The sequence below is a fragment of the Tenrec ecaudatus genome, chromosome X (assembly GCF_050624435.1).
Source record: "Tenrec ecaudatus isolate mTenEca1 chromosome X, mTenEca1.hap1, whole genome shotgun sequence".
Classification (NCBI taxonomy): domain Eukaryota; kingdom Metazoa; phylum Chordata; class Mammalia; order Afrosoricida; family Tenrecidae; genus Tenrec; species Tenrec ecaudatus.
In genome coordinates, this window is record NC_134548.1 from 42326341 (window position 1) to 42352711 (window position 26371).

Genomic DNA, 26371 nt, shown 5'->3' on the forward strand with positions numbered 1-26371 from the left:
TCTGCTACAGAGATAAGGAATCGACAGGATGAATAATTGTTCCATTTGTTTTGGTAAATTTCTACCTTGGTAGATCACAGTTTCTCTTTGTCTGTCTTCCCTTCCACCCCACACTTGGCCCCACACAAACCTATTGTCATCACTACCACAGAAAACCTACGAATAATTTTTCTAGCATTTAAGTGGAGAGTGAAGAACAGGATAAAGGATAGTTCAGGAAGCAAATGATGGCCACCTAAGACTGTGAACATGGAGGTTGTTGGACATTGGGTGGAACCCCAGGATTAGTAGGCATTTAATGAAAGTGGACCCAGAACCATCATATCTCAATGCTCTCCTTTCATTAATATAACAGGTATTAATCTGATAGGCATGGGTTTGCCTTGTAAGGAATGTTACAGGAAATTTTCCCCTAGCACCAAACTCCAAGCTCAATGTAACAGAGCTCAATCATTTAAGCAACAACTTACAGATTGCAACTCAAAGCTAGATTATACTCAAATAAATGCCTCTTCTGCACAGCACCTTAAATTCTATGCCACTAATCTTATTGATGCAGTCATCTTATACCCCAGGAAGATATTGACAAGGTTTTCTCTTTTGGTTTTTGTTAAAAAATGATACTATGACCACTAGAGTTAACTGAAGTAATTCATAACCCATAGACAAGCAGATGGTTTCTGGGCTCCCACTTAATTCTAACACCAATCCAAGAACTGGTAGTTCTTGTGACATGACCCTCCTTCATACTCGTGTTCATGAAGAGATCACTGGAGTTAAGGGTGCTACAAAAAGTGTGGTGAGGGAAGTAGACAGTGCCCAGCTATCAAGTCGAATGGTGTCTGACATCTTACAGGCTTATAGTCACACAGGTGACCATCTAAGTGAGGAATCAACTAAGACCACATGGAAGAAGCACACCAGCCTGTGTGACCCAAATATGACAATAATAAACTCCAAATATGAAGAAGGAAAAAGTATCAGAGGATAAATTGTGAACATCCAATTTGTAGAAGGTTATGAAAGACAGTGGAGTAGAAAGGAGGAATCGATTACAAGGATCTACATATAACCTCCTTCCTGGGGGATGGACAACAGAAAAGTGGGTGAAGGGAGACATTGAACAGTGTAAGATATGACAAAATAATAATCATTTATAAATTATCAAAGATTCATGAGGAAGGGGGGAATGGGGAGGGAGGGAAAAATGAGGAGCTGATGTCAAGAACTCAAGCAGAAAGCAAATTTTGAGAATGATAAGGGCAGCAAATGCATAAATGTGCTTGATACAATGTATGTATGTATGGATTTTGATGAGTTGTACAAGCCCCGACTGATTTTTTTTAAAAGGAAAGACAGTGGGAGCCCAAAATCCATCTGGGGAGTATCTAGTCAGATTAAGCCTCTGGCAGATCCCCAATAGTCACAGCTGAGGGACTCAAACAGCTTTTCTATCGGACAGAGATTGTTATAAACTTGATTATGGTGAATCGAGCCATGGTATAATATGATTCTTGGATCGCTGACCTCCTTCTTGACCTACCTTGAATTTGCTTTAGGCTTAAATATTTCTCGCTTTTTCCACAGCAGAAATTTACTCGTTGGCATATTTTAATATTGCTGGTGGTCTTTTATATTTTATTTCTTTTATATTATTTTTTTCTTTCTATTTTTTATTGCTTCTGTTAGGTTTCCCAGTTTATGAAGCCCAGAAGGAATGGATGCATAGAGATCATCAGTGATGCAATAGTTTATTGGGGATGTGGAGGAGAGGTGGGGATATTAGGGAGTAAATAATGAACGTGGGATACGGAGGGAGCACTTTACCTGATTGTGATGATGTATATACAACTCTTTCAAAATCATTTTATTGGGGGCTCTTATGGATATTATAACAATCCATAAATAACTATATCAAGCAAACTTGTAAATATGTTGCCATCATCATACACAACTATTTTTCAAAGCAACTTAACTATAAAATGTATGATATGTTAATTTTATATAAAGAAAATCACTAAAAAAAAAAAAAGAAACCAAAGTTAACCAATGGTTACCATGGGTATAGGAGGAAGAATTTTTACTTAGGAGACATTGAGTTTATGGTAATGATGGTGGGATAATTTAGAAAAGAATATCAATAATTGTTGCACAACAAAAAAATTTTAATCAAAGACACTGGATTATACCTGTAGAAGTTATTGGAGAATATTTTGGAGAATGTTTTGTTGTGTATGTTTTTGCCACAATTAAAAATAAGAATTACACTAATAACAATGAGTACAAGAAGAAACTGTTCTAAAATTGATTTTGGTAATGATTGTACAGTTTTTCTTGATAAGATTGAATCATGGAATTGTATGATATGTGGATGAAGTGCCAATAAAACTATTTTCAAAATAATAAAAAATAAAGAGCTACTTAAATATGGAAATTTATTTTGTGTGAATTTTATATCAAAATATTTTTAAATAAAATAAAACTTGTCCTTGTGTGCTGATTCATCTGAGCACATCCAATTTCCTGTATGTCTGAATATATATGGTACAAATATTATAGTTAGGGATCATAATTTTATATGCTGTAATAATAAATGTGTGGTGAGTGGAATTTTCAAGTCTACACTATTATCTGTGTGAACAGAAGGGAGTGAGATAATATGTTTGTATCTTCACAGAACATTTTGGAAAAAGACAAACCTGAGAAAACATAGAAGGCAAGACGGGTTTACAAGAAACTATCAAGTGTGATACTGGCAGGTCCTTGTGCTCAGAAGTAAGAATGAGTTGGGAGGGCCCAACGGTCAAAATGCTTCAAAAAGAGAGTTATAGACATAGCATTGTGGGGAAGGAAAGAGTTAAAAGGATCTGCCAGTTTCTGTTGTTTCATCTGGACCTAGAGAGTAGTTATATTGGCAAAAATGAATTTGAGACTCAATTAACCTATTTTACACATTTTCTTGTATTCTTAGAATCAACTGATTATGCTGTGGAAACTTGACTCTTTTATGCTGTATGAATTGTCTTATAAAATGAGTTCTAAATTCTAAAATAATTTGCCCAGATAGTGAGAATATACCATTGTGGCAGTTTCATTTTCCTTGGCTGACAATCAGCTTATATCTTCCAACTTCCTTTGCATTAAGCTGGACCCAGAAATTATTTCTACAAACGCCTCATATTGTTTTCTATGTTTTGCATCCTTTTGCCTTTTGGGGCTTCAGTCTTAGTATTTCCCCATGGCCTTTCAGTTTACCAATTCTTTCTTACCAATTCATTAATAATCCCATGTATTTTCATAATTTCACATTCAATATTTAGTTCTAGAATTTGTTGGGTTCTTTTGAATTTTTTCCCCAAACCCTCAATCTTTCTCTTTTTTTTTTAAATCATTCTTTTGTGGGCTCTTACAGATCTTATCACAATCCATACATATTTTCTTTCTACTTGAGCCCTTGGTATTCAGCTCCTCATTTTTATTTCCCTCCCTCCCCCATATTCCCTCCCACTTGAACCCTTCATAAATTATTTTTCCATGTCTTACACTGACCACTGTTTCCCTTCACCCACTTTTCTGTTGTTCGTCCCCCTGGGGGGGTTATATATCGATCATGTGATCGGTTCCCCCTTTCTCCCCACCCCACCTTCCCTCTCCCCTCCTGGTATCACTACTCCTTCATTATTAGTTCTGAGGGATTTACCTGTCCTGGATTCCCTGTTTTGTGAGGTCTTATCTGTTACCAGTGTACATGCTCTGGTCTAGCTGGATTGGTAAGGTAGAATTGGGGTCATGATAGTGGAGGAGAGGAAGCATTAAAGAACCAGAGGACTGTTGTATGTTTCATTGGTGCTAGACTGCACCCTGACTGCCTCACCTCTTCCTTGTGACCCTTCTCTTGGGAGATGTCGAATTGTCTACAAATGGGCTTTGGGTCTCCACTCCACCCTCTCGCTCATTGACATGGAAGATTTTTTGTTCTGGGTCTTTGATGCCTGATACCTGTTCCCATCGACACCTCGTGATCACAGAGCCTGGTGTGCTTCTTCCATGTGGGCTATGTTGCTTCTCAGTTAGATGGCTGCTAGTTTATCATCAAGCCTTTAAGATCCCAGGTGCTATATCTTCTGATAGCCGGGCACCATCAGCTTGCTTCACCACATTTGCTTATGCACCCGCTTTTTCTTCAGCGATCGTGTCGGGAAGGTGAGCATCATGGAATGCCAGGTTATTAGAACAAAGTGTTCTTGTGTTGAGGGAGTGCTTGAGTAGAAGCCCAATGTCTGGCTGCTACTTTAATACTTAACATATAAATATACATAGGTCTATTTCCTTGTCATTATATATGAATACACTTTCATATATACCTGCCTATATTTAGACCTCTATGAATGTCCTTTGCCACCTAGTTCCTTCCTCGATTTCCTTTTACTTTCCTTTTTTCCTGTTATCATGGTCCACTTTCAATTCCTCTTGGCTTTCATTAATTCCTCATGCTACATTGAACGTGATCAACCTCCACCAGGCATCCTACACCCAACTTGCCATCGATTTTATATAACTTGTTGTTCCCTTGTCCCTGGGTTTGTTGGCCTCCCCCTTTCTTTCCCCTGACTCCCCCTCTCCCGTGTCCCCTTGGATCTGTCAGTTCCATTGTTTTCCTCTCTGGGTTTTTTATCTCATCTATATTATCTAGATAGACATGCAAAAACAATACTAAACACAAACCAATGCAAATTAAAAAACCAAAACACAACACAAAAAAGAAAAATATGTAAATAGTTCCAGGCCTGTTTGTTGACCTTCATAAGTGTTTTCTGGTCGAGTCTGATGAGGTTCCACACTCTGCCCCCATAATCTATCTTAGGGATTCCTTGGAACTTCTGTTCTTTGCTTCCTTGGCTGCTTGTTGCATGCCCTTAGTGTTTTGGCCCAGTGTGGTGGGGTCCGATCGGGGACAATGCCCTCACTCTGTCTCCAGTGTTGTCCCCCACAGCCCTATGGGTCACTGAGGGATGTCATGGCTCATGGTGGGGCCGGCTCTATGGTTCTCTCTGTGCATTGGCTGTTCCGAGCCAGAATACTGTCCTTGGGGCTTGATGGGGCAGGATGTGTCCCACTCTCCCTTTCTCTCTCCATCCTTCTTAGTTTGCTCCTGAGTGCTCTGGTCTGACGTGCCTCTCTCCCCAAGCTGTAGCTCCAGTGCTGTCTTCTGTAGTGCATTCTCCTCCGGGGAGGAGGGGGAGACAGGAGTCTGGCACATTCCACATAGCTGGAATTTGGAATTGCCCCACAGACCTCTCTGTTAGTTCACTGCTTGCATTCACATCTGGGCACACCGGGTTGAGTTCTGGTTCCTCTCACCCTCTCCTGTGGAGATACAAACAATAACCTCCCCTTGGGTGAGTTAGTGCCCTGATCCCCCACTACCCACGTCTCCCCTCACCCCCTCTTTATTTTCCCTATTTTTCAGTTGGCTGCCATATGTATCCCTGGATAGGGTCTGGCGCCTGCCACAATACCTGGACCTCACCCCAGAAATGTATGCATATAACAGCTTTTCCCATGTGCCCCTATTGATTTTCAGCTTACCTCAGTGATCTCATGTTGTATTTGTCCTTTTGTGCTTGGCTTACTCCACTTAGCATAATTTCCTTCAATTCTTCCCATGCAGCAGTGTGCTTCATGAATGCATTGCTGCTTTTTAGGGATGCAAGTACTCCATTGTACGTATGTACCACCATTTTAAAAATCCATTTATCCGTTGATGGAAATTTAGGTTGTTTCCAACTCCAACAATTGTGAACAGCACCGCATTTGCCTCTCTAGGATATATGCCCAGTAGGGGAATTGCTGGGTCATATGGTAGCTTGATTTCCATCTTTTTATATACCGCAAAATGGATTACCATAGTGGCTGTACATACCTACAGTTCCACCAGCAGTGGATGAGAGTTTCTATCTCACCACAGCCCCTCCAACACTTGTTCCTTTCTGATTTTGTGAATTGGGCTATCTTTGAGAGTGTTAGGTAGCATCTCATAGTTGTTTTAATTTGCATTTCTCTTATGTTTAATGATCAGAAACATTATCTCATGTTTGTTGGCCATTCGGATTTCTGCCTTTGTGAAACTTCTGTTCAGGTCCTTTGCCCACCTCCTCAATGGACTATTCGGTTTTTTTTTTTCTTCTTATTGTAAGCAGAGTATTGTAGATTTTAGTAATAAGATTTTTTTTCCTGATGTGGTACTGATAAAGATGTTTTCCCAATCTGTGGGCTCTTATTACTCTCTTGGTGAATTCTTTTGATGTACACAGGTGTTTTATCTTCAGTTTATCTCATTTGTAAATTTGTGCCTCCTCTGTGTCCTTACCTATTTCTGAAAGCCAATGTATTACCTGCACCAAAGTTCTGAGATTTGTCCCAATTCCCTCATTAATGGCCTTAATAGTTTGGGGTTTATTTTTGTTCATGGAGTGAGGTCAGGATCTTGCTTCATTTTTCTGAAGTTAGATATATAAGGATCAATTGTGGAATTTGTGGAAGAGGGCATCCACTAGTATTTTGGGGGACCATATCAAAGATTAGTTGTCTATATGCTGATGATTTTATTTCTGGGTTTTCAGTTCTTTTCCATTGTTCAGAGCATCTGTCATTATACAAGTACCTCAATGTTGTGACTACTGTGGGTGTATAATAGGTAATAAAGTCAGGTAGTGCAAGCTCTCCAATTTTGTCCTTCTTGAGGAGTTCTCTGCTACTTCTCGGTTTCTTCCCTCTTCATATGTAGTTGGTAGTCAGTTTTTTTTTTCCAATTTTTGAAGAAAGTGATGGTATTTGTATTGGGATAACATTAAACTATAGTGCCTTGGGCAGAACTACTGACATCTTTACTATATTGAAAGTTCTGATCCACAGCATGGGATAGTCTTCCATTGATGGAGGTCACTCTTGGTGTTCTGTTGGTTTCTTCATAAAAATCTTTTGTTTGTTTGTTTTTTTGGTCTGGTATATCCCCAAATATTTCAATTTGTGCTTGGCTATTGTGAAGGGTACTACCTTTTTGATCCCCTCTTCTGTAGTCTTCTTATTGTTGATCTTGAAGCCTGCCACTGCCACATTCCACTACTGCTTAAAGCACTCCCATGTGGAGCTTTGGGGATTTTCCATATATACAATCATATTATCTGTGAATAACAATACTTTCACCTCTTCCTTCCCCAGGAAAATACTTTCGATATTTTTCTTTTGCCTTATGTTCTTAGCTAGGACCTTCAGTATGCTGCTAAATAAGAGTGGGGACAAGGGGCTTCCTTGTCTGGTCCCCTTTTCAGTGGGATTGTTTTAATCTTTTCTACATTGACTACCATGCTGGCTGTTGGTTTTTCATATATAGCTTATATTATATTGAGAAATCCTCCTTCCATTCCTATCTTCTTGAGTCATCTTAAACAAGAATGTGTATTGGATATTGTCTAATGCTTTTTCTGCATCTATCAATATTATCATGTGGTTTTTATAACTTTTCATATCAATGGGGTGCATAATACTAATGGTCTTTCATATGCTGAACCATCCCTGCATTCCTGGAATGAATCCCACTTGGTCATGGTGAATTATTTGTTTTATATACTTTTGTTTTCCATTGGCCAATATTTTGTTAACTATTTTTGTATCGATGTTCATTGGGATATTGTTTTGTAGGTCTTGATTCTTATGGGTCCTTGCCTGCTTTAGGTATCAGCGTTATACTGGTTTCATCAAAAGAGTTTGGGAGATTGCCATCTTTTTCTGTGGTCTGGAAGAGTTTTGTACGATTGGTGTCAGTTCTTCCTTGAATGCTTGGTAGAATCCTTATTTGTCCATATCTTCCATGTTGTTGAATTCATTGGAGTACAGTTCTTCGTATTACTGTGTAATCATCCTTTTGATTTCATTAGGGTCCATAGTAATGCCCCATTTCATCCCTCAAACTTGCTTTTGAAATTTGTTCCTTCCTTTCTTTAGTTAGGTTTGCCAGTGGTCCATTATTCTGTTAATCCTTTCAAAGAACCAGCTTTCAGCTGCATTTACTTTCCCATGGTATTCTTTTTCCCTCTCGTGTATCACAGCTCTGATTTTTATTATGTCGTTTCTTTTGCTATTGATAGGATTGTCTTGACTTGCTCTAATTACTGTAAGTTTTGTGCTGCATATCAATTACAAGACTTTCTTTTTCGTGGGTGCTCGTATTGCTGTCAGGCTTCCTCTAACTTCCTCAGCTGTGTCCCACAGGTTTTGGTAGGTTGTATTCTCATTCTCATTGGTTTCTAGCAACTTCCTAATTTCATCTCTGATGCGTTAGTATCCACTCCTTTTGCAAGAGAGTTATTCAGCCTACAATTGCTTAACCTTGTTTTCTTAATCATCCTTTCATTGATTTCCAGCCTTTTGGCATAGTGGTTGTAGAGGAAAGTGTATAATCTCTATGTGCTTGAATTTACAGACTTGACTTGTGTCCCAGCATGTGGTCTGTCTATGAGTATGTGCATGTGGGCTTCAAAAGAATGCAATGTTGTTGGGTTTTTTTGTTTGTTTTGGCTGGAGACTTCTGTAAAACTCTATCAGGTCAAGTCGTTTCATTGTAGTTTAGATCTGTAGCCTCCTTATTAAGCTTCTTTCCCTGTAATATATGTTTCTTGCAGAGTGGTGTATTGACATCACATACTATGATTGTTGAGCCTGTCATTTCTTATCTTTTGGAGCCATTGATTGAGGAACTTCATGGTTCTCTCATTGGGCATATATATATTTATTATGCTCACTGATTCTTGGTTCTCTTCCTTGGAGCATTATATAGTTCCCCTCCTATCTCTTGTTATGGTTTGCACTTTGAGATCAATCTTGGCCGAGATTAGGATTGCAACCCCTGCTATTTTTGAATTGCCATTTCCTTGGTATATTTTTCTCTAGCCTTTGATTCTCAGTCTATTTTTGCCTGTAATCTTGAGATGTGTCTCCTGCAGGCAGCAGATCGAAGGGTTGTGTTTTCTCAGCCAGTCTGCTAGCCTCTGTCTTTTAATGCTTAAGTCCATTGATATGCAGGGTTATTCCATCCAAATGTGGATGTCATCTTGTATCTTTTGTGGTGGGTGTTTTACTGCTTTTTCTTATCAGTGTGTGTGTGTGTGTTTCACTCTTGCCTTCTTCACACTATTTAGATGATGCTATCTTGGGGGCTGTTTTCTCTTTGTTGACCTCTGGGTGGAGTTGTTCTATGTGGTGGTCTCTTGTGCTCGGTGAGTGTTCTTCTTCTGCCCATACTGGGTCGGCAAGGACTTTTTGTAGTGCTGGGTTTCTTTTAACATATTCTATGAGTTTTCCCTTGTCTGTGCTTTGGTATATATCAGGCTTCCGTATGGGCCAGTGCTTATCTGTGCAGGTCTGAAGGAAAGTGCTGGCCCAGACGCGAGGACATGTGGTTCAGGGATGGGGATCAGGTGGGGGTGGAGTGGTCTGTTCCCAGCTAGAGGCACTGCGAACAGGAGGGTGGGTGGGGAAAAGGGCCCAGCCATATCTGTTAGTGTACAGCTCCACTGCTCAGAGTGCAGAGGGTGGTTGGAGTGTGCAGGGAAAGTTAGAAAGGAGAATGCTGGTCTGATAATGTACAGTGGGGTGGCCTTGTGTCACTTGGGTCCCCAAACTACGGCTGCACGAGTCTCTTCCATGTGAGTGGTGGGTCTGGGATGCCGCTGCCAACGTGTGAGCCTCTGCCCGGCAGATGTCAGGCCTGGAAACCCTCAATCTTTTACATGAATTACTGAAAATGTTAAAGTTTAGACCTAATACTATTTGGTGAAAAGCAGTATCATGTGCCAAAATAATGTATTTGGACTTCATTCCCTCCCAAATTGGCCCCGCCACATTATTTAATTTCTCTTGGTAACTGTCAGATACATTCAAATGTCATTTATTTACTTTGTTATATATATATTATAGCTTCTAACTTTTCTATCTGTTCCCAGTGGTAGGGTGGTCTTAATCTAGTATCAAGAATTACTAGATTATAGACTTGTTTTATACTGCATATAGTTATATTTTATATAAGAAGTATTATTCCAGCCTTTTTAAAAATCAGCCAGGAAAAAATATTGGAAAGGAATGACTATAGAATAAAAGATTAAGACTCCCAACAAATGAGACAAAGAGCCTGTCTAGTGACTATGAACCATATACCAATCTGTGTTTGGTCAAAACTACCTCAGCTGGGGTCAGGTTTGCAAGATGGCAGGAGAGGAAGAAAAACATTCAGTTTCTGCCATATGACATTGTTCTAAGAGCACCCCAAATTAAATAGACACTTCTATCAGGTGTTTAGCAACTCTTTCTGGAAATTCAAGATAAGATGGGTGCGGGGGGAGAGGAAATCAGTATCTTGGTGAAGGAGATTTCATTTCTGTTGGTAGGAAAACATGGAGGAGCAACGTCCCATGAGGGGGGGGGGATGCTTAACAATTCTTATATAAAGCCTGTGTTTTTCTGGGTACTTTAGAGAAACAAATCCACAGAAACTCATATATGAGATAGAGGTTTATATAAAGGTGATGTGCACATCAAGAAAATATCCCAGCCCAGCGCTGCCCAAGCCCACAAGTCCAACAGTAACCCATTATGTCCAACACCAATCCACAAAGTCATCCTCCATCTCACAAAAGAGAGGCAATGATGCCGATTGCAGGAGGAAAGCTGAATCAGTGAACATGTAAGTATCTCAGCACTGGCAGGGGTCTCCACAGGGCTGCTCCAACACCCAGTGCTGCATCAGGGTAGGTCCCTGTGGCTTCTCTTTGGGGATGTCTTGGAGGAAGTGAGCCTTGCAAACTGAAGCAGGTAACTGCTAAGGCAGCTGTACCCTAGTGTGACCTTCACAATTCAAGAGACCCGAGAACTAGAAAGGCAAGGTTCACTGAGCCATTTATCCCTCCACCCTTCAATTAACCCCACGTGTTCATCAGCCAGGTTGGCACAATACTAACTAACTAACTCAATCCACCCCTTGCCAACTTGGCACTGCTACATCATTCTTTAGCCTCAAAATTACAATTAAGTAATATCTACCTACACCTTAACACTATAAGCCTGTGAATTTCCCGCCCCCCCCCACCTATGAGTTTGTAAGCCAACCACTTCATGCCTTTATCCCCCAATTTTGGGTATACAATTTATTACTGCCCACTTACATCAACCCAATACTTTGAGAAGACAGTCATATTTTTTGACCTGAAGAGTCTTCATTCCAGTTGGAACCTTGTGAAGTCTGCATCCATAAGCAAAGTCAAATCCGGACAGGCCATCCATGAAGAGAGCAACAATATGTACCAGTTCACAGGCTCAAAAATCTCCTTCTGGTCGGGTTCTGGTTAACTCAACGTGGGCTGCCTCACTCAGCCTCCACAGGGTACCCAATGGAAGCCTTACCTTTAGACCATGGGCCCTCACCCATACTCAACAAGCCTAGCCCCCTCGTGTTAGCTCATGAACCTTAGACTAGTTAACCCACTCTCGTCTTCTCTTTTTCCTGGAAATGAAGTCCACAGGTGTCAGTGGCCAAACTCAACCCGTCTCTTTATTGCTGCATTTCTCCCACTTCAGATCAACAAGTAGATCCAAGTGGTCACCTAGCAAGCATTTCAGCCTGCTCTCAGGCTCCCTTTAACATTGTCCTAGAGAGGAGTTTTTTCATGGTTCGAGATTTTTTCGAGCTTCTGACAAAGACTACTGGTTCCTGAGTACTCCAAAGCACTGGGTGGGGCATATATTTCAAACCTTGCTTTGAAATCAAGGCCTAAACCCATCTAAAGATCAAATTTTAATGGCTAAAGCAAGTGGGATTTCAAACTTTCTATTTTCCTACTTTCCCTATTTCCCCCAGAAAACAACAGAGTAAACAGTGTCACATTATCTGACCTCTGGCTAGACAAAGAAAACGAATAAGCACGAGGGAGAGGTCAGACATCTACTCTCTATCTTATTAGTTGCTCCAGTACCCCACTCCCAAGGTACCATGTATTAGTCTGGGTACTTTAGAGAAACAAATCCACAGAAACTCATGTATGAGACAGAACTTTATATATAGGTTACGTGCACATCAAGAAAATATCCCAACCCAGTGCTGCTCAAGCCCACAAGTCTAACATTAACCCGTTATGTCTAACACCAATCCACAAAGTCCTCCATCTCACAAAACAGACGCAATGATGCTGACTGCCGGAGGAAAGCCGAGTCAGTGAACGTGTAAGCATCTCAGCACTAGCAGGGGTCTCCACAGGGTTGTTCCAGCACCGAGGGCTGCATCGGGGTAGGTCCATGTGGCTTCTCCTTGGGGATGTCTTGCAGGAAGTGAGCCTTGCAAGCTGAAGCAGGGAACGGCTAAGACAGCTGCACCCTGGTGCGACCATTACAAAGCAAGAAACCTGAGAGCTAGAAAGGCGAGGCTCACTGAGCCATTTATTTCTCCCCCCTTCAATTAACCTCACATGTTTTCATCAGCCAGGTTGGCACAACAAACTAACTCAAAATCCAAGGGGAAAATACATCTGGCACTATGTTCCTAATTGGACACTTTTGCCCTATTTTCTATCCAGCCCTTGGTAACCCCGTACCATAAACTACTGGAACTTAAGACTCTGTCATTCTGAGGTACACAATATCCTTCATCAGCCACACTAGGAGACAATGTGGAAACCCAACACACCTGCAGCCCTTGGATGAAACTTTATTGTGTGAGAAGTAGCAGAGGACTGCTTTCCAAAGGTGGTGGTCATTGAACTTTGGTGTGGGTCTCTTGCCTTTAGGATGCCCAATGGTAGCCCAGGGCTGTAAGATATTTACTATTTTAATGCCCTCTTTGCTTTATTATGACATGAATTTAATCTATTAGGTGTTCTGTATTTGTGAATGAGTATTATTAAAAGTTTTACCCTATCACCAACCCCCACTGATTGTATAAATAATGTCTAGTCACTTAACAGTTTAATTTTTACAAGTAATTTCAAGTATTGCTGTGCTGTTCATAGCTGGCCTATACTCATTTAATTTCCTTTTCTCAACATTTTAAAATTCTATACCATTGCCTAAGTTAATGACACTATCAATAGACTTATTACCTTATGTCCCGGGGTGGTGGTTGTGGTGGTGGTGGTGATTGACAATGTTTTCTAAGGTAAAATGACAATGGTGCTTGAAAGGTGAAGCAATGACATACATAAATCATATTCCAATGGATTTTGGATGTGTGCTTAATTCTAGGCCCAGTTTAAATATTGGTTTTTATGATATGGCCCTGCTTGATGCTTGCCCTCATGAAAAGATCACTAAAGATAGGGGTACTACAGCAAAGTGTGGTGAAGAAAGTAGATGGAGCAGAGCTATCAGAAAGAACAGTGTCTGGGGTCTTAACGGTCTGTCTGCCAATAAGCAGGCTTCTAAGTGAGGCATCAACTAAGTTCAAATGGAAGAAGCATACCAGCCTGTGTGATACAAGGATTGTAAATTCTAAAACCCCAATCCCAAGGAGTTTAAATGCCAAACACCTGGTTTACCCAAGGCTATGGATGAAGTGGAAGTCCAAAATCCATTTACAAGGTCCCCACATGGATTAAGACCCCAGCGAATCCCCTTTGATCATTGTGATGGATGAGAGTAGCCTTATTACCAGACAGAAGTATTGCAAAGATGGTTATGGCAAGTGTAATATCATCTGATCCCCCATCTGGCCCATTTTTAAGTAATAAAAACCAAACCTGAAGGAGGGAATGATATTTGAGCCTAAATTGTGAACACTCCTTTTGGAGAAGGCTAAGGATGACAATAGAAGCACAAAACCCATTTGCAGGGTCCCCCTTGTGGGTTAAGCCTCAGGCGAATCCCCTCTGACTATGGACCAAGGATAAGAAAAGTTTCGTAAACAGACAAAAAACATTAGAGGACCGATCACTATATTTGTAGTTAGGTCAACATTCCATTTGTTATTTTCACTCCATTCTGAATCCAATTATAATTGTTCCACTTTTCAATATTTTTTACTTTGTATTTGATTGAGGTTTTTCTCTGTTTCATTCTGATGTTGTTTGGCCATTTTTGCTTTGATTTTGTGTCTCTCTATATCAAACCCAGGATAGGTAATTAAACCTATAGAGCCAACTGGATGAATAGCTTCAAAGGGAGCTAACAGGGGAGGCTAGCAGGAATAGTAAATAAGAACGCGGAAGAATAAATGTCCTGCCATTGATAGTGATAACAGTGGCTCACTCTTATGGATGTAATTGAATTAGTATAATGATATTTTCGTGAAATGCATGGTATGGAAATTTTATTTTGGGGAAATTGCCAAAAATAATTTTTGGAAAAGGCCAACAGTGAAGGAAGCCAGTCCAAAGATATTGCCTGAATCATACAGTAAATAAGTAGCAGAACTGGGTCTAGTGTTTGGGTCATCTCCATCCTCACCCAGCACTGATGTATGTATTCAGTTGCTAAAAAAGCAAAAAAAAAAAAAAAAACCAAACAAAAAAAACCTCTCACTGTCTCAAATAACTGAAAATAAAATTAGAAAATATGCATTCCCGGTTCAAGGGCAGAAGGGTGGTATATATAGTGTTTTTTATAAGTGTTTGTACAAAAGCATTTAAATAAATTATTAAAATGACTCTTGCTGTTGGTATTTCTCTACAAAGCACCTGATTTAAAAGTTAGTTCTCTATAAAGCACTTGATTTTTGGACTTCTGGCAAAGCAGAACTATGTTATCAGTTTGATGAGGCTTATCTCATGTTTCTTTCTTCCAAATGCCTTGGTTTAATATATTTTTGATTTAGTATCATGTCTGTTTTTGCATTACTAACCACAAAACTGATATGAATGGGCTTTAAGATGACCACCGCAGTTCTTGCCTCCTGGAGATGACATTTTTGCACATGGCCTTTTTTTTGACCTGTGACTTCCTTCTAACCGATAAAATATAACAAATGTGACAAGATATCACTTTCATGCTTATATTAAGACTATGAGCTATATCTTGCTAGTAGACTCTACCCCTTGAGGGCGTTGATGAAGGAAGGTGCTATATAAGAAGCCCTACCCCATAATGTAACCGGCCATTTTCTATTGTTGCTACCAAATTGCCACACAGTAAGTAGATTAAAACAGCATGCATTTATTATCTTGTAGCTTTCATAATTCGGATGTCTGGGAATTGCTATATGAATCCTCTCACCATGGTTTCTCATTGGTAGCCTGTAATTACAGTTTCAGCTGAATTATAGTGTCAACTAAGGATTGGTGTCCTCTTTAAGCTCACTGGCTATGCTAAAATTCATTTCCTTATTTTTATAGGTCTGAGCCACCCAGGTTCAAGAGGCCACCCACAATTCCCCAGCAGATTGACCCCTCCATCATGTAGCAGTGTGCTGCTTCAAGGCAAGGAGAGAATCTCTGTTGTTTCAAGTCTCTCTGATGGTGAGTTTGGTTTGAGTCTTCCTCTCTATCTGGTCTCTGGACAGTTTTTTAGGATTCCCCTATTTAAGTCAGACCCATCCAAGGTAATCTCCCCTCTAAGTACTTCAATGTCAATGAATTAGAAGCTTTACTTACATCCGCAAAACCACTTCACCTTTTCACATAATGTAACCTAAACAGAGAAATGATATACCATCACATTTATAAGCTCTGCCCACACTCAAGGATTTTTACAGGATGTATATTACCTTACTACAAAGTTAGCAGCTCAACCCTATCAGCCCCTCAGTGGGAACGATATGACACTCTCAGCTCCTGTAACAATTTACAGCCCCAGAAACTCTAAGGAGCAGTTCCAATGTATCAGAGAACGTCACTATAAGTTGGATGGAATTAACCCAATGGCAGTAGGTTTGCTTTGGGTTGGGTAGTACAGGTGGGAACCCTAAGGGCCCTCACAGCTGGCAAGTCTTTGTACCACTTGTGAGCTTTACTTCCAAATGTCTCCTATAGTTTATCTTTTGGTAAGTATTTTTGCAATACTCTAATTGCACAGCATTAAATTTACCATTAATCAGATTGGAAAGCTACTAACTGTAATATTTACACAAGATTTCAAATCACATGTATTCTAGGTGTGAAGATGAATTTTCTTTTTTTTTTTTTTTTTTGCTTAAAGAGAGAAATGGTGACTGCTGGAAAAATAAAATGTCTTATTCCAAAGGTGGAATGTGGGAAATAAAGATAGTTTTTTTTTCCATTAAATAAAAGGAGCTCTGGTGGCATAGTGCAATATACATTGGCATGATAACAAAAAGATCAGCAGTTTGAATCTACCAGCTGCTCCTTGAGAGAAAGATGTGGCTTTCTATTCCTGTAAAGAGTTACAGTCTTGGAAACCCACAGGGCAGTTCTACCCTGTCCTATAGGGTCACTATGGGTCTGAATCGATCTGATGGCAGTGAGTTTGGGTTTTTGTTGCTGTTATTCCAGTAAGTAAGTAGCACCTATGAGCATAGGAAAGCAAACTTTATGTTGGAGTACACTTAATAGCTTTATCTCTCTTATTCCCTATGATAGAGCATTGCATGAACGAGTCATGAGCTATATTTGATTACCACTGCCCTGGTGGTATAGTATTGGGTTGTGATCCACAGGGTGGGCAGTTCAAAATCCCCAGCCCCTCCAGAGAAGAAGATGGATATTTCAGGTCCTCAAACAGTTACAGTCTTGGAAACACAAGGAGTATACTATGAGTCAGCATCGACTCGATGGCAGTGAGAGTGAGTCAATGTTATAAGGAGCCCGAGTGGTACTGTTGGGTAAGTGTTGGGCTGCTAACCACAGGATCAGTAGTTCAAATCCATCTGCCACTCTGTGGGAACTAGATGAGACCATAAAGATTTATAGCCCTGGAAATACAATAGACTCTATAGTATAGAGCACATACCTGGAAATTAAAGATTTATACTACAGCCCATAATCCAGGATAAAATATAGATGCCTGCTTCTGAAACCACCCTATATAGTTCCAATGCCTCCAGGGAGCAGTTACACCCACTTTGGGAAACACTATTATAGAGCGTGGCCAAGAGTTGGAATCAACTCAATGGCAGTGGGTATTGGTGGGTCAATGGTAAAGGAATTTTAAATGAGCAAGTTATGCTCTGTTCTGTTCTTCTATGGTGACTACCGGTGGGATGGTTAGACATTCCAGATAGTACAACATCTGCAAGATGTTTTCCTGTCAAGTCACTTCCCTAAAGAAAGCAGGAAGCAAAGAAATTCCACAAAGATGTACTGCTAGCAGTTGCATTTGGTATTTCCTTGATTCAAGTCAAATCAGCTTGCTTCCTTCAATATTTTAAATTTAGGCAAATGCTTTACCCCAATTGTGTTAATTAGGAACTCCAAGCACCTCCAATTTAGTCCTACTCATCCATTTTAACATTGGAACCAACCAGAGACCATTTATTAAAATATGCTTATTAGAAACAATTTTGTATTGAGTTTTAAAAACTGCAAATACATTAAAAAACTGTTAGTGTCATGAGATTGCAAATATTGCCTTGCAAAATTAGAAAGAGGTAAACTTGTATGTAAAAACTAAGAAATATCTTAAATCTTTCTTATAAAAATATACTTTTTAAACAAAATGCAACACTGAGCTGTTAAGGCCACAACACTTGGACGGGAGTCTGAGATACACATATTTTTAAGTTGCCTGTTAAAAAATACCATAAATAAATACCAAACTTGATCGTACTAGTCACATAAAACATATTAAGCCTAACTTTAAAAATCTCTTATCAGGATCTTTTTTTAGAAGTTATATTGTTTTTCAAGTATAAAGTACATTGCATTTGGTGACCACAAAGACAGAAATACACCCTTAGAGTATCGAACAAGACTTTGACTTTTGGTCCTCATTTTCTGATGCAGTATCATTAGTATTTTGTCCCATGTGGTTCTGGTTAGCATCTATTTTGTTTCCTTTAAAAAATATTTGATCTCCTATTGGTCTTATCTCTGGGAGTGGCTGGTTACTATTTTTATGACTTGTCAGTGACATCCTTTTAAAGAGAAAACCCTAAAATTAAAAAAAAAATCAGTAAGAAGAATGATTTCAGAAAGAGACACGTGATTAACAGTATTTAGGCGATAGCATTTCCAACAAGTGTTGACATTATTTCATGGTCTCTTAACAGCATTCCACGTGTATCAGGGCACACGTGTAAGCTTTTCAGTCTCTTTTCTTTTACCAAGGCCAATCATGCTTCAAACCTAAAAGAAGCTCTTTCAGGCTTTAGTCTTCAATAATTTCAACCTCTCTCCTTTTTCTTAAAAAAAAAAATCTTGCTGCTAAATATAAATCTCTTGATACTACCTTACCATTTTTTCTTCATAGAACAAACAAGAATATTTTTCATATGGTTGTGTTGTCTGAAGGAGGAAGGGGAAGCTGACAACTAGGATCATACTTATTTCAACTTTTCAAGGTAACAAAGATAGCTCATTTTCAGGGGTCGCTTTGTGATTCCCAACTTAACAGCAGCAGCAGAGAAATTTCTACTGTTCTATTCTGGAGGAGGAAGAAGACACCCCTCGCCATTCCTATAGGTCAGAGCTTTTGAACAATGTTCATGCTGCAGGTATGCAGCAGAGAAATAATAGATGGAGATATGTGAGGCGATCCAATGACCCAGGAATTCCAGGCAGAGTAAGAGGAAAATATAAGAAAAGACGGTGAGGGAGACCAAAGTGGAAGAGGGAGACCAAGGAAGAGGCAGCACTGAGTATTGAGCTGTACAGGAGTGCGCTCTCCTTAATTCTTCACTCACTACCACACAGTCCATTGGGACTCATGGCAATCCTGCAGGACAGGGTGGAACTGTCCCAGTGAGTGTCTGAAACTGTAACTCTTTATGTATGCTATGTAAAGACATGAATGGCCTCATACCAGGATGATAAAAAAAAACTATTTTGAAAAAGCTTACTGCTTAGTTCATTAACTTTCTTGGGTAAAAATTAAGTCAGGACATGTTTTTGTTTGTTTGTTTTTAATTCTGATCATGACTCCAAATCTTAAGTATTGACTGTAGTTTGGACAAGTCACGTGTGGTGATTTATTTACAAGGAGTAGTGGTTATGTGTTGGGCTGCTTACCATAAGGTCAGTAGTTCCAAGCAACCAGCGACTCTAAGGGAGAAAGACAGGGCTTTCGAGTAAAGAGTTACTGTCTCAGAAACCACAGGGGCAATTTTATCCTGCCCTATAGAGGTGCTAGGAGTCAGCATCGACTCTATGGCAGTGAGGGTTTTTTTCTTTTTTGTTATAAAGATCATAGCAGCTACATAAAAAAAATCATCTGCCATTTAAAACCATGGGTTCAAACTGCCAACAGCTCCTCAGGAGAAATATGAGACTGTGTACCCCCATAAAAGGGGCAGTTCTACTTTGTCCCATGGGGTCTCTTTGAGTCAGAATCAACTCGATGACAGTGGTTGTGGGGTAGGTTTAACCTGGCAAATTCTGTATTGCAGCCACCAAGAATGCAACTTTTCCTTTTCTAGAATCTGGTTACGCATTGGGTTGCGATCCGAAAGACTGGCAGTTCAAAGCCACCAGCTGATCTTTGGGAGAAAGGTGGGGCTTTCTGCTTCCACAGACTCACAGGGGGAGTTTTACCCTGTCCTATAGGGTCACTAAGAATCAGCACTGACTCAAGGACAATCTCTTTGAGTTTTTTGACAATCTTTTAAGTTTTAAACTATCTTTGAAGTATCTGTTTAATAAAGGGCAGGGGAAAGAATCTAAAATCCAGACATGTTTATTTTGATCTGAGTTAAAGCATCATTTCTATTTCAAGGTTTGAAAATAAGTCTGATTTGTTTGATCAAATGTTGTAATAGGTTAGAAAACCTGAAGACTTAAAAAAAAGTCAGGTGAGAATGATTTTTTAAGTCACATCAGTTATTTCCTCTTTAAAATAGCTATAGCAACAGCAAATTCTTCAAATAGGAAGCATATTTGTTACAGTTTGACTTTTCCAAAGATAGTTTTCATTAATTTTGTTGCATTTGTTTCCTCAAGGAAAATGTGTATTTTCTGAGATCAACTTTTCCATTAGATAATAATGAGAAGTTTTAAGTGGTAATCAAAGTCTGTGACTGACTTCTTTAGCCTGGCCTTGGAGCCCCTAGAACAGTATTCTGGGAACACTTATGGCTCCGTGGTTAAAGCCCTTGACTGCTTCACAGGAGAAAGATATGACAGTGTGCTTCTATACAGATTGCAGCCTAGGAAACACTGTAGGGTCACAAAGAGTTGGGATTGACATCACAGTTTAGGTTTGGTTTGATTTGATGTATGCCTGGATGGCACAAATAGTGTGCTCTGGACTACTAAAGGTTGGTGCTTCAGACACACCCAGCCTCGGAAGAAAATCTTGGCAATCTGCTTTCATAAAGTTTCCAGCCAAGAATACATTATGGAAAATTGTGGAACCAATATGGAAGTCCTACTCTGTAACACAAGGAGGCCCCCTGAGTCAGAATCAGCTCAACAGCAATGAGTTTGTTTTTTTCAAGTGTGTATCCTGGCCCATCTTCAGCTTTGCTGTATTGACTTGCACTAGCACTTGGGCTTCCTCACGCAAAGCACACTTCCCCACTTGACTCGGGCTTTCTAGCTCCTTGTCTTTTTTCACTCAAATTCGAACAACAGCCAATGAATGCTTGAGACTGATGAGTCTGAAAAAGTCCTGAAACTTGGCCATGTTTTCTCAGATACAGATATTTCATTTGGTCAGAGGTATGATTTAAATATTTCTTTTGCCATTTCTTTCATTTCCCTTTTACTCACTGTAGCTTCTCACATCTTCTTCTCTTGCTTTTCATCTTCCTTCCTCACATTTGGTTTTCTTTGCCAGAATCTTCCCATGAGCTTTTAAAATTCAAAAAATAATCTTCATAGGAATGCCATGAGGTGCAGCATGAGTAGCTGTTAAATGTTCTGTTCTAGCAGATGGAGGATCTCAAAAGTTCCGAACTATTGGTCAGGCAAATGTTCTAAGCAGATATGTTATAATTCTTAGGATAATAATGTTGAAGTAATATTTAAGCCAGATCCAAACTCAAAAGATTTAATATACAGATGCAAAAGGTCTGGAAGTGGATTTTAGTAAGAGATAATATGGGGACCTAGGCCATGTAACTTTCCAAATTTATGGAGTGATTCTGAAAAGACTTTCAGAGTAAAATTCTGAAAGGAATTTGGCAAAAGGCAAGCCTTTACTGCTCTGAGGGTTGCCCCTGGTTTTATTTCCTTCCTTTCTTCCTTACCTGCCCCACTTTTAATGTTAATATTCATTTAATCAATCAAAAATATTTACTGTGGACTTTGCGACGTGCTAGACACTGCTGAATGCTAACCATACATTGGAGAGTGAAACAGAGACTAGGTTCTGGCCCAATGGTGCTAAAGGCAGAGAGTAAATAAATATACAAATAAGTATATAACTGCAATAAAGATCAGTAATTGCAAATACCACAAAGAATAAGAAAATGAGGCTATGTGAGAGAATAATGAGACATAACTTATATTGGGAGGTTTTTGGTCACCCATGGGACCAGAAGGTTAAATGGGAAATAACAATGTTTTCCATTTTTCTTTCCTGCCACATGTTCTCTTAACACCTTCAGTATTGAAAGGTGATCTCATAATTCAATAAAACTCTTCTTCAAGTGAAAAGTGTAGCTTCTTTTCAAAGAGAAGAAATATCTCCATCAGCGCTCCCTACGTCAATTCCAAAATAGGAAGTAGCCAGGGGACTCAAGGACCATGTTGCCATGGTTTCCAAGCACAACTGTTATTTATTTTTCATTGTTCTTCTCTATTAGCTTTACTTTACTCTCTTCTAGTCATTCATGACCACTGTATGCTTGTTATTTAGGCAATACAATTATACTGTGCTTTGGTCCATGTATTTATGTCTAATGAATCAACACAGATGGGAAGATTGTGAGGAGCACACCATGAAATTTTGGTAGAGCAATCTGATTCATAATCTGAAAATCCAGTATGTAAACATGTACATTAAAGATACAAACCATCACCTGATATTCTCCAGGTCACTTTTGACCATAAAAACTTAGACTGTTATGTAGCTCCCCATAGGAAAACTGAACCGCGCGACTTAATGCTCTGGTCTTAATGCAAAATGGAAAATCCATTTCCCTTACCTTCTTCAGTTTATTTATGTCTTTACTTGCTTCTTCTTGGATTTTTAAAGCGTTGTCTTTGGGGCAAGACTGCATCTTTCCTACAATAGGATACATTTATGTAGAAATATGTTTTCATTAAAAAATGTGCTTACCCACTGGCATAGTAAACACTGTCTATTCAGCATGTATCTTAAAAATGGAGATAAGACCAAAAGTCTAGAATTACTTGATATACTAATTTATTAAAATTCAATGTTGTAAATGTGTAGCTGGCCAGTGTCTGACAGTGGGTACATAATTAATACAGAATGTTAGAGACGATTTCTGTATATTAGAAATTGCTTGATTTTAAAAAATTAACCTAATCAGTGAAATTCCTGAACTCAAATGAAATGTTATTTTTTTAATGTTAAACAGCTGAACAATGATCTTTAAATTATGTGAGGAAACTTTTAATTTGATAGAATTAGCTACTTGGAGTTTATATTTACTATCTCTTAGGCTATAATGCTTAGAATAACTAGAAATAATAAATACTTTAATATTTTGCTCAAAACTTGTCTTAAAAGGACTATGAGCCCTGGAGAAGCTAGAAGGGGTAAAACGGACCCAAGGAAATGATTCCTGCCTATGCTTCAGTTCAGAGAGCCAATATCATGGACAACTGCTCATAATGAGAATGGCACAGGAAAGAGCACACTGTGCTATGCTGATGTGGGAAGGTGACCTAGGGGGCATACACCAAAGCTACAGAGGATTTGGGCGGAAGTGAGGGGGGTTTCAAAGGAAATCACAGTCTCCTTCATTCTGTGGCACCTATTCTCTGACACCAATCGCTAAGCTTGGGAATGAACAACCCTTAAAAAGCAATGGTCATATTCAAGACTTGGGTATAGGCTCTGGGGAAACGGTTGGGTGCTTGGCTGCGGTTCTTGGTCAGCTTTGGGATCCAATTGGTCATTGGACCTTTGCTACTGGATCCAGTAATCCACACTAGCCATCTAACTGGGGATTGGGGACAAAGCCTGACTGAATAATACTGGTTGAATGAGGGGAGGGGAGGGGAGAGGAGTGGTAGTAAAAAAGGCTGTTCTAAATGTTTAATACTGACACATGAACAGCCGTAGGTAATGTGAATTCTGTGTGTATGTACGAGAAAGCTATACTACAGTGGCTGATAATGAGACCAAGGCTGTCTTACATATCACATAGCTAGTGATAAGGGTCATATGACAGTGAACAGTACAAAATGGACCATATAGGAGTAAGCTATGATTACCCAACTACATATAGACTTTTTACATGCTTCTGGAAGTCAAATGTGCTCACACCTTTTGGATTTTCATTGTATTCATGAATAGCCCGTTCTTCTCTGTTGGGTTTTTCTTCCTATAGACAATAAAGGAACAACATTATTTGTGCTGTGCTAAAAATCTTAGGATTTTGTTTTTAGCAAGGTTATGGTATCTGTCTCTAGTTAACCACATAAACACGTAACAATTACTTCATTATCTGGGGTTTTTTTTTGAAACATGAGGAGCTTAGCTACTGAGTGACTATGCTAATGTCCCTCCTAGCTGAAATGATATGATAGAAACAAATTGTATGGTTCAATAATTCAACTCAAAGATGATTTAGGGTCCCTACTTTGTATACAGATTGTCTCAACTTGTTAAGTGGGAGTTTAATACTTTCTCATGTTCCAAGAACTTTAGGGACCACCTGGTGTGAACCCATATACGTTTCACATAGTATCACCCCCACACCTGCCCGTGACAGATAACAATAACGGTTAACTCTTTAGATCCTCTGTAAAAAGGAGTGGTCATGGAAAAAGAAGGAAGAATGAAAATTGCCTTGATACTATTTCATAAATGAAAAATTCACATGCACACAAAACAACAAAGCATGCTTTAGAAGTAGACATTCAAACAAAAGGACAGACATTTCAGAGGTTGTCTGTGATAAGGCAAGGGGAATGCGCATGGGGATTAAAGGGAAGACGTTATATAGAGAGATAAAGGCCTTGCATAGATCAATGACAACAACAGTGCTTCCTCCACTAGAAGGCATGAAGAACTCAGTGTTCTACACACGAGGTCCAACATTTGAAAATGAAAATTAAGCATGAAAAATCCATTTGGATTTCTGAATTCCATGCCTCTGATAATGTATTCAGACTAGTGTTAGCAAACTAATGACATCAAACCCACCAAGTATTCCCCGGCAGGGCCACTTTTAGGGAAAGTGCCATAAGGATGTAAAATACTTCCAGGATAGCTGTTATCTCTTCCTCAGTTATAGCATCAACTATTCATCCATTCTTCTGGGCTGCATCTATGAAGGACTCATCATAACCTCAAAGACGTCTCAAACAGCTTTCATTGATTTGTCCCTACACATGTCAATATACACAAGTTTGCCTGCACATATACACCTCATTGTTGTCATGAGCACCAGGGCTCCCAGCATTTCAATTTCATCACCCCAAGAATCCTGGGTTGTACTTCTGGGTTAATTTCTCATTAGTATACTACACTGCTCCCAAAACAGTTAACTTCTACATAGATCAGCAAGCAGTGTGGAAACAGTGCTTGAGACCAAGTCTACCTGATTTAGAAATCTGAACAAAGTTTTTCCTATGGCACATGGATGAAGTTATTTATAGAAGTATTTGAGGGTGAGGTATTTTTTGCCCTTAAAGGTCATTGGATATGTACTCTGTAGGGAAGAGGGCTTCCATATGCTTGCTCTTGGGTAGGACTCTCAGGAGCCAAGGACCTATCATCATACCATTTCGACAGTTTTCATTGTGCTGCAAGTGGCTTGTTCTGTCTCACTGGGGTCATTTGATGCTTCATTTGGAACCACAGGAACATTGTCATTGACTTCCACAGGTTCCTTCTTGCTGTCTAGCTGTTCATGGCTACTTTCCTCATCCGTATCGTCTAAATCTGTTTCTTCATTATCCAAAGATTCTTCAGCCTGTGACATAAATGATAAACAGAAAAGAGTAAGATTTTCTTTTTTTAATGAGCAATGTTGTACTGCTAATCATAATACACACTGTCTCACATAATACATACAATACTAATTCAAATATTGATTTCAAAGAAATAAAATATAGCACAGTCCAACATTTTATGCATGGTGCCGTATTTCAGCATTTTCAAAGACTAGGAATTCCAAATTCTACAGTAACTTTAAAATGGGGGCAAAAGTCAAATATACCTTCTTGGATATTTTGAAAGAATGTTTTTGAAGCTTTAGAAAAGTTTAAAAGTTCTATTCTAACTGTAGCATAACATAATATCTACATGTGTTCATTTTTTCCAAATCATAAGGATTAAATGCACTTTTAGAAGTAATGCTTCACTGATAATTCCAATGAGACAAATACATATCATTATATCTACATTCAAGGACAAAAGATAATGGGGCAAAAGTTTACATGATTTGCTCTTCTATCTAAAATAGAGAGAACCAAAAAAGAGACAGAAATTGGTCTACCTGGCTCCTGGATTGTTACTACAAATAATAAAAGAGGCTATCTTTGCATTTTACAAATTATAAAAATATTTGCATTTCATACATAATGGGTATCTTGTTATGCCATTTATTCTAAAGTGAAATTTTGGGGGAAGGGGGGAAGTTTCTTATTTGAGAAACAATACTGATTATTGTTTGTCAATAGGAGATTAGGCCCCTTACTAGAGTTGTTCCCTCTATTTGTTGTCCCACTTCACTAAAAGTATAAATCCCTTATATAGATGAGAGGTCATAAATGGCATTTGCTCTATCAAATAATGTGCTCGTATGTGTGTTTATGTTTTTTAAATTTTTAAATAAAGTTTAGATAGGCAGTATTTGTATCAGACCTTCTATTTTATATCTTCTTGACTGCTCTAATACATTTTTTTGTGTGTTTTACTTCCTCTTTGGCTCAAAATAAAGCTAGAGGGAAATCAGGATCTTTGGTGGGTGTTTTTTTTTTTTTTAAACCTAGGGCTCTAATAATCAAATCCTCTTCTCTTTCTTCCCAACCAAAATACAGACTGTGAGATATTAAATATTTCACACCTTAATAACAAAGACCAGTGGCATCCATGGGCCAGCAGCAACAAGGATCTAATAGCATCTCTACTGAGGAGAGGT

The 26371-nt window shown here is 39.1% G+C and overlaps 1 protein-coding gene across 2 annotated transcripts in view; it reads right to left on the minus strand.

The window, feature by feature from the left end:
* Nucleotides 1–12122: 12122 nt before the first annotated feature.
* Nucleotides 12123–26371, minus strand: part of RPGR (retinitis pigmentosa GTPase regulator) — a 63989-nt gene continuing 49740 nt past the window's right edge. Inside the window, exons 14-17 of one of the 2 annotated variants that reach the window (XM_075538990.1) lie at nt 25010–25201; nt 23548–23605; nt 22235–22314; nt 12123–15663 (exon numbers count right to left, since the gene is read on the minus strand). In XM_075538990.1, the coding sequence (XP_075395105.1) occupies nt 15619–15663; nt 22235–22314; nt 23548–23605; nt 25010–25201 (375 nt within the window). In that variant the 3' untranslated portion in view covers nt 12123–15618. Of the gene's footprint in view, nt 15664–15690; nt 18082–22234; nt 22315–23547; nt 23606–25009; nt 25202–26371 lie in introns of those variants that run through there. The other variant, XM_075538989.1, reaches the window with a different exon arrangement.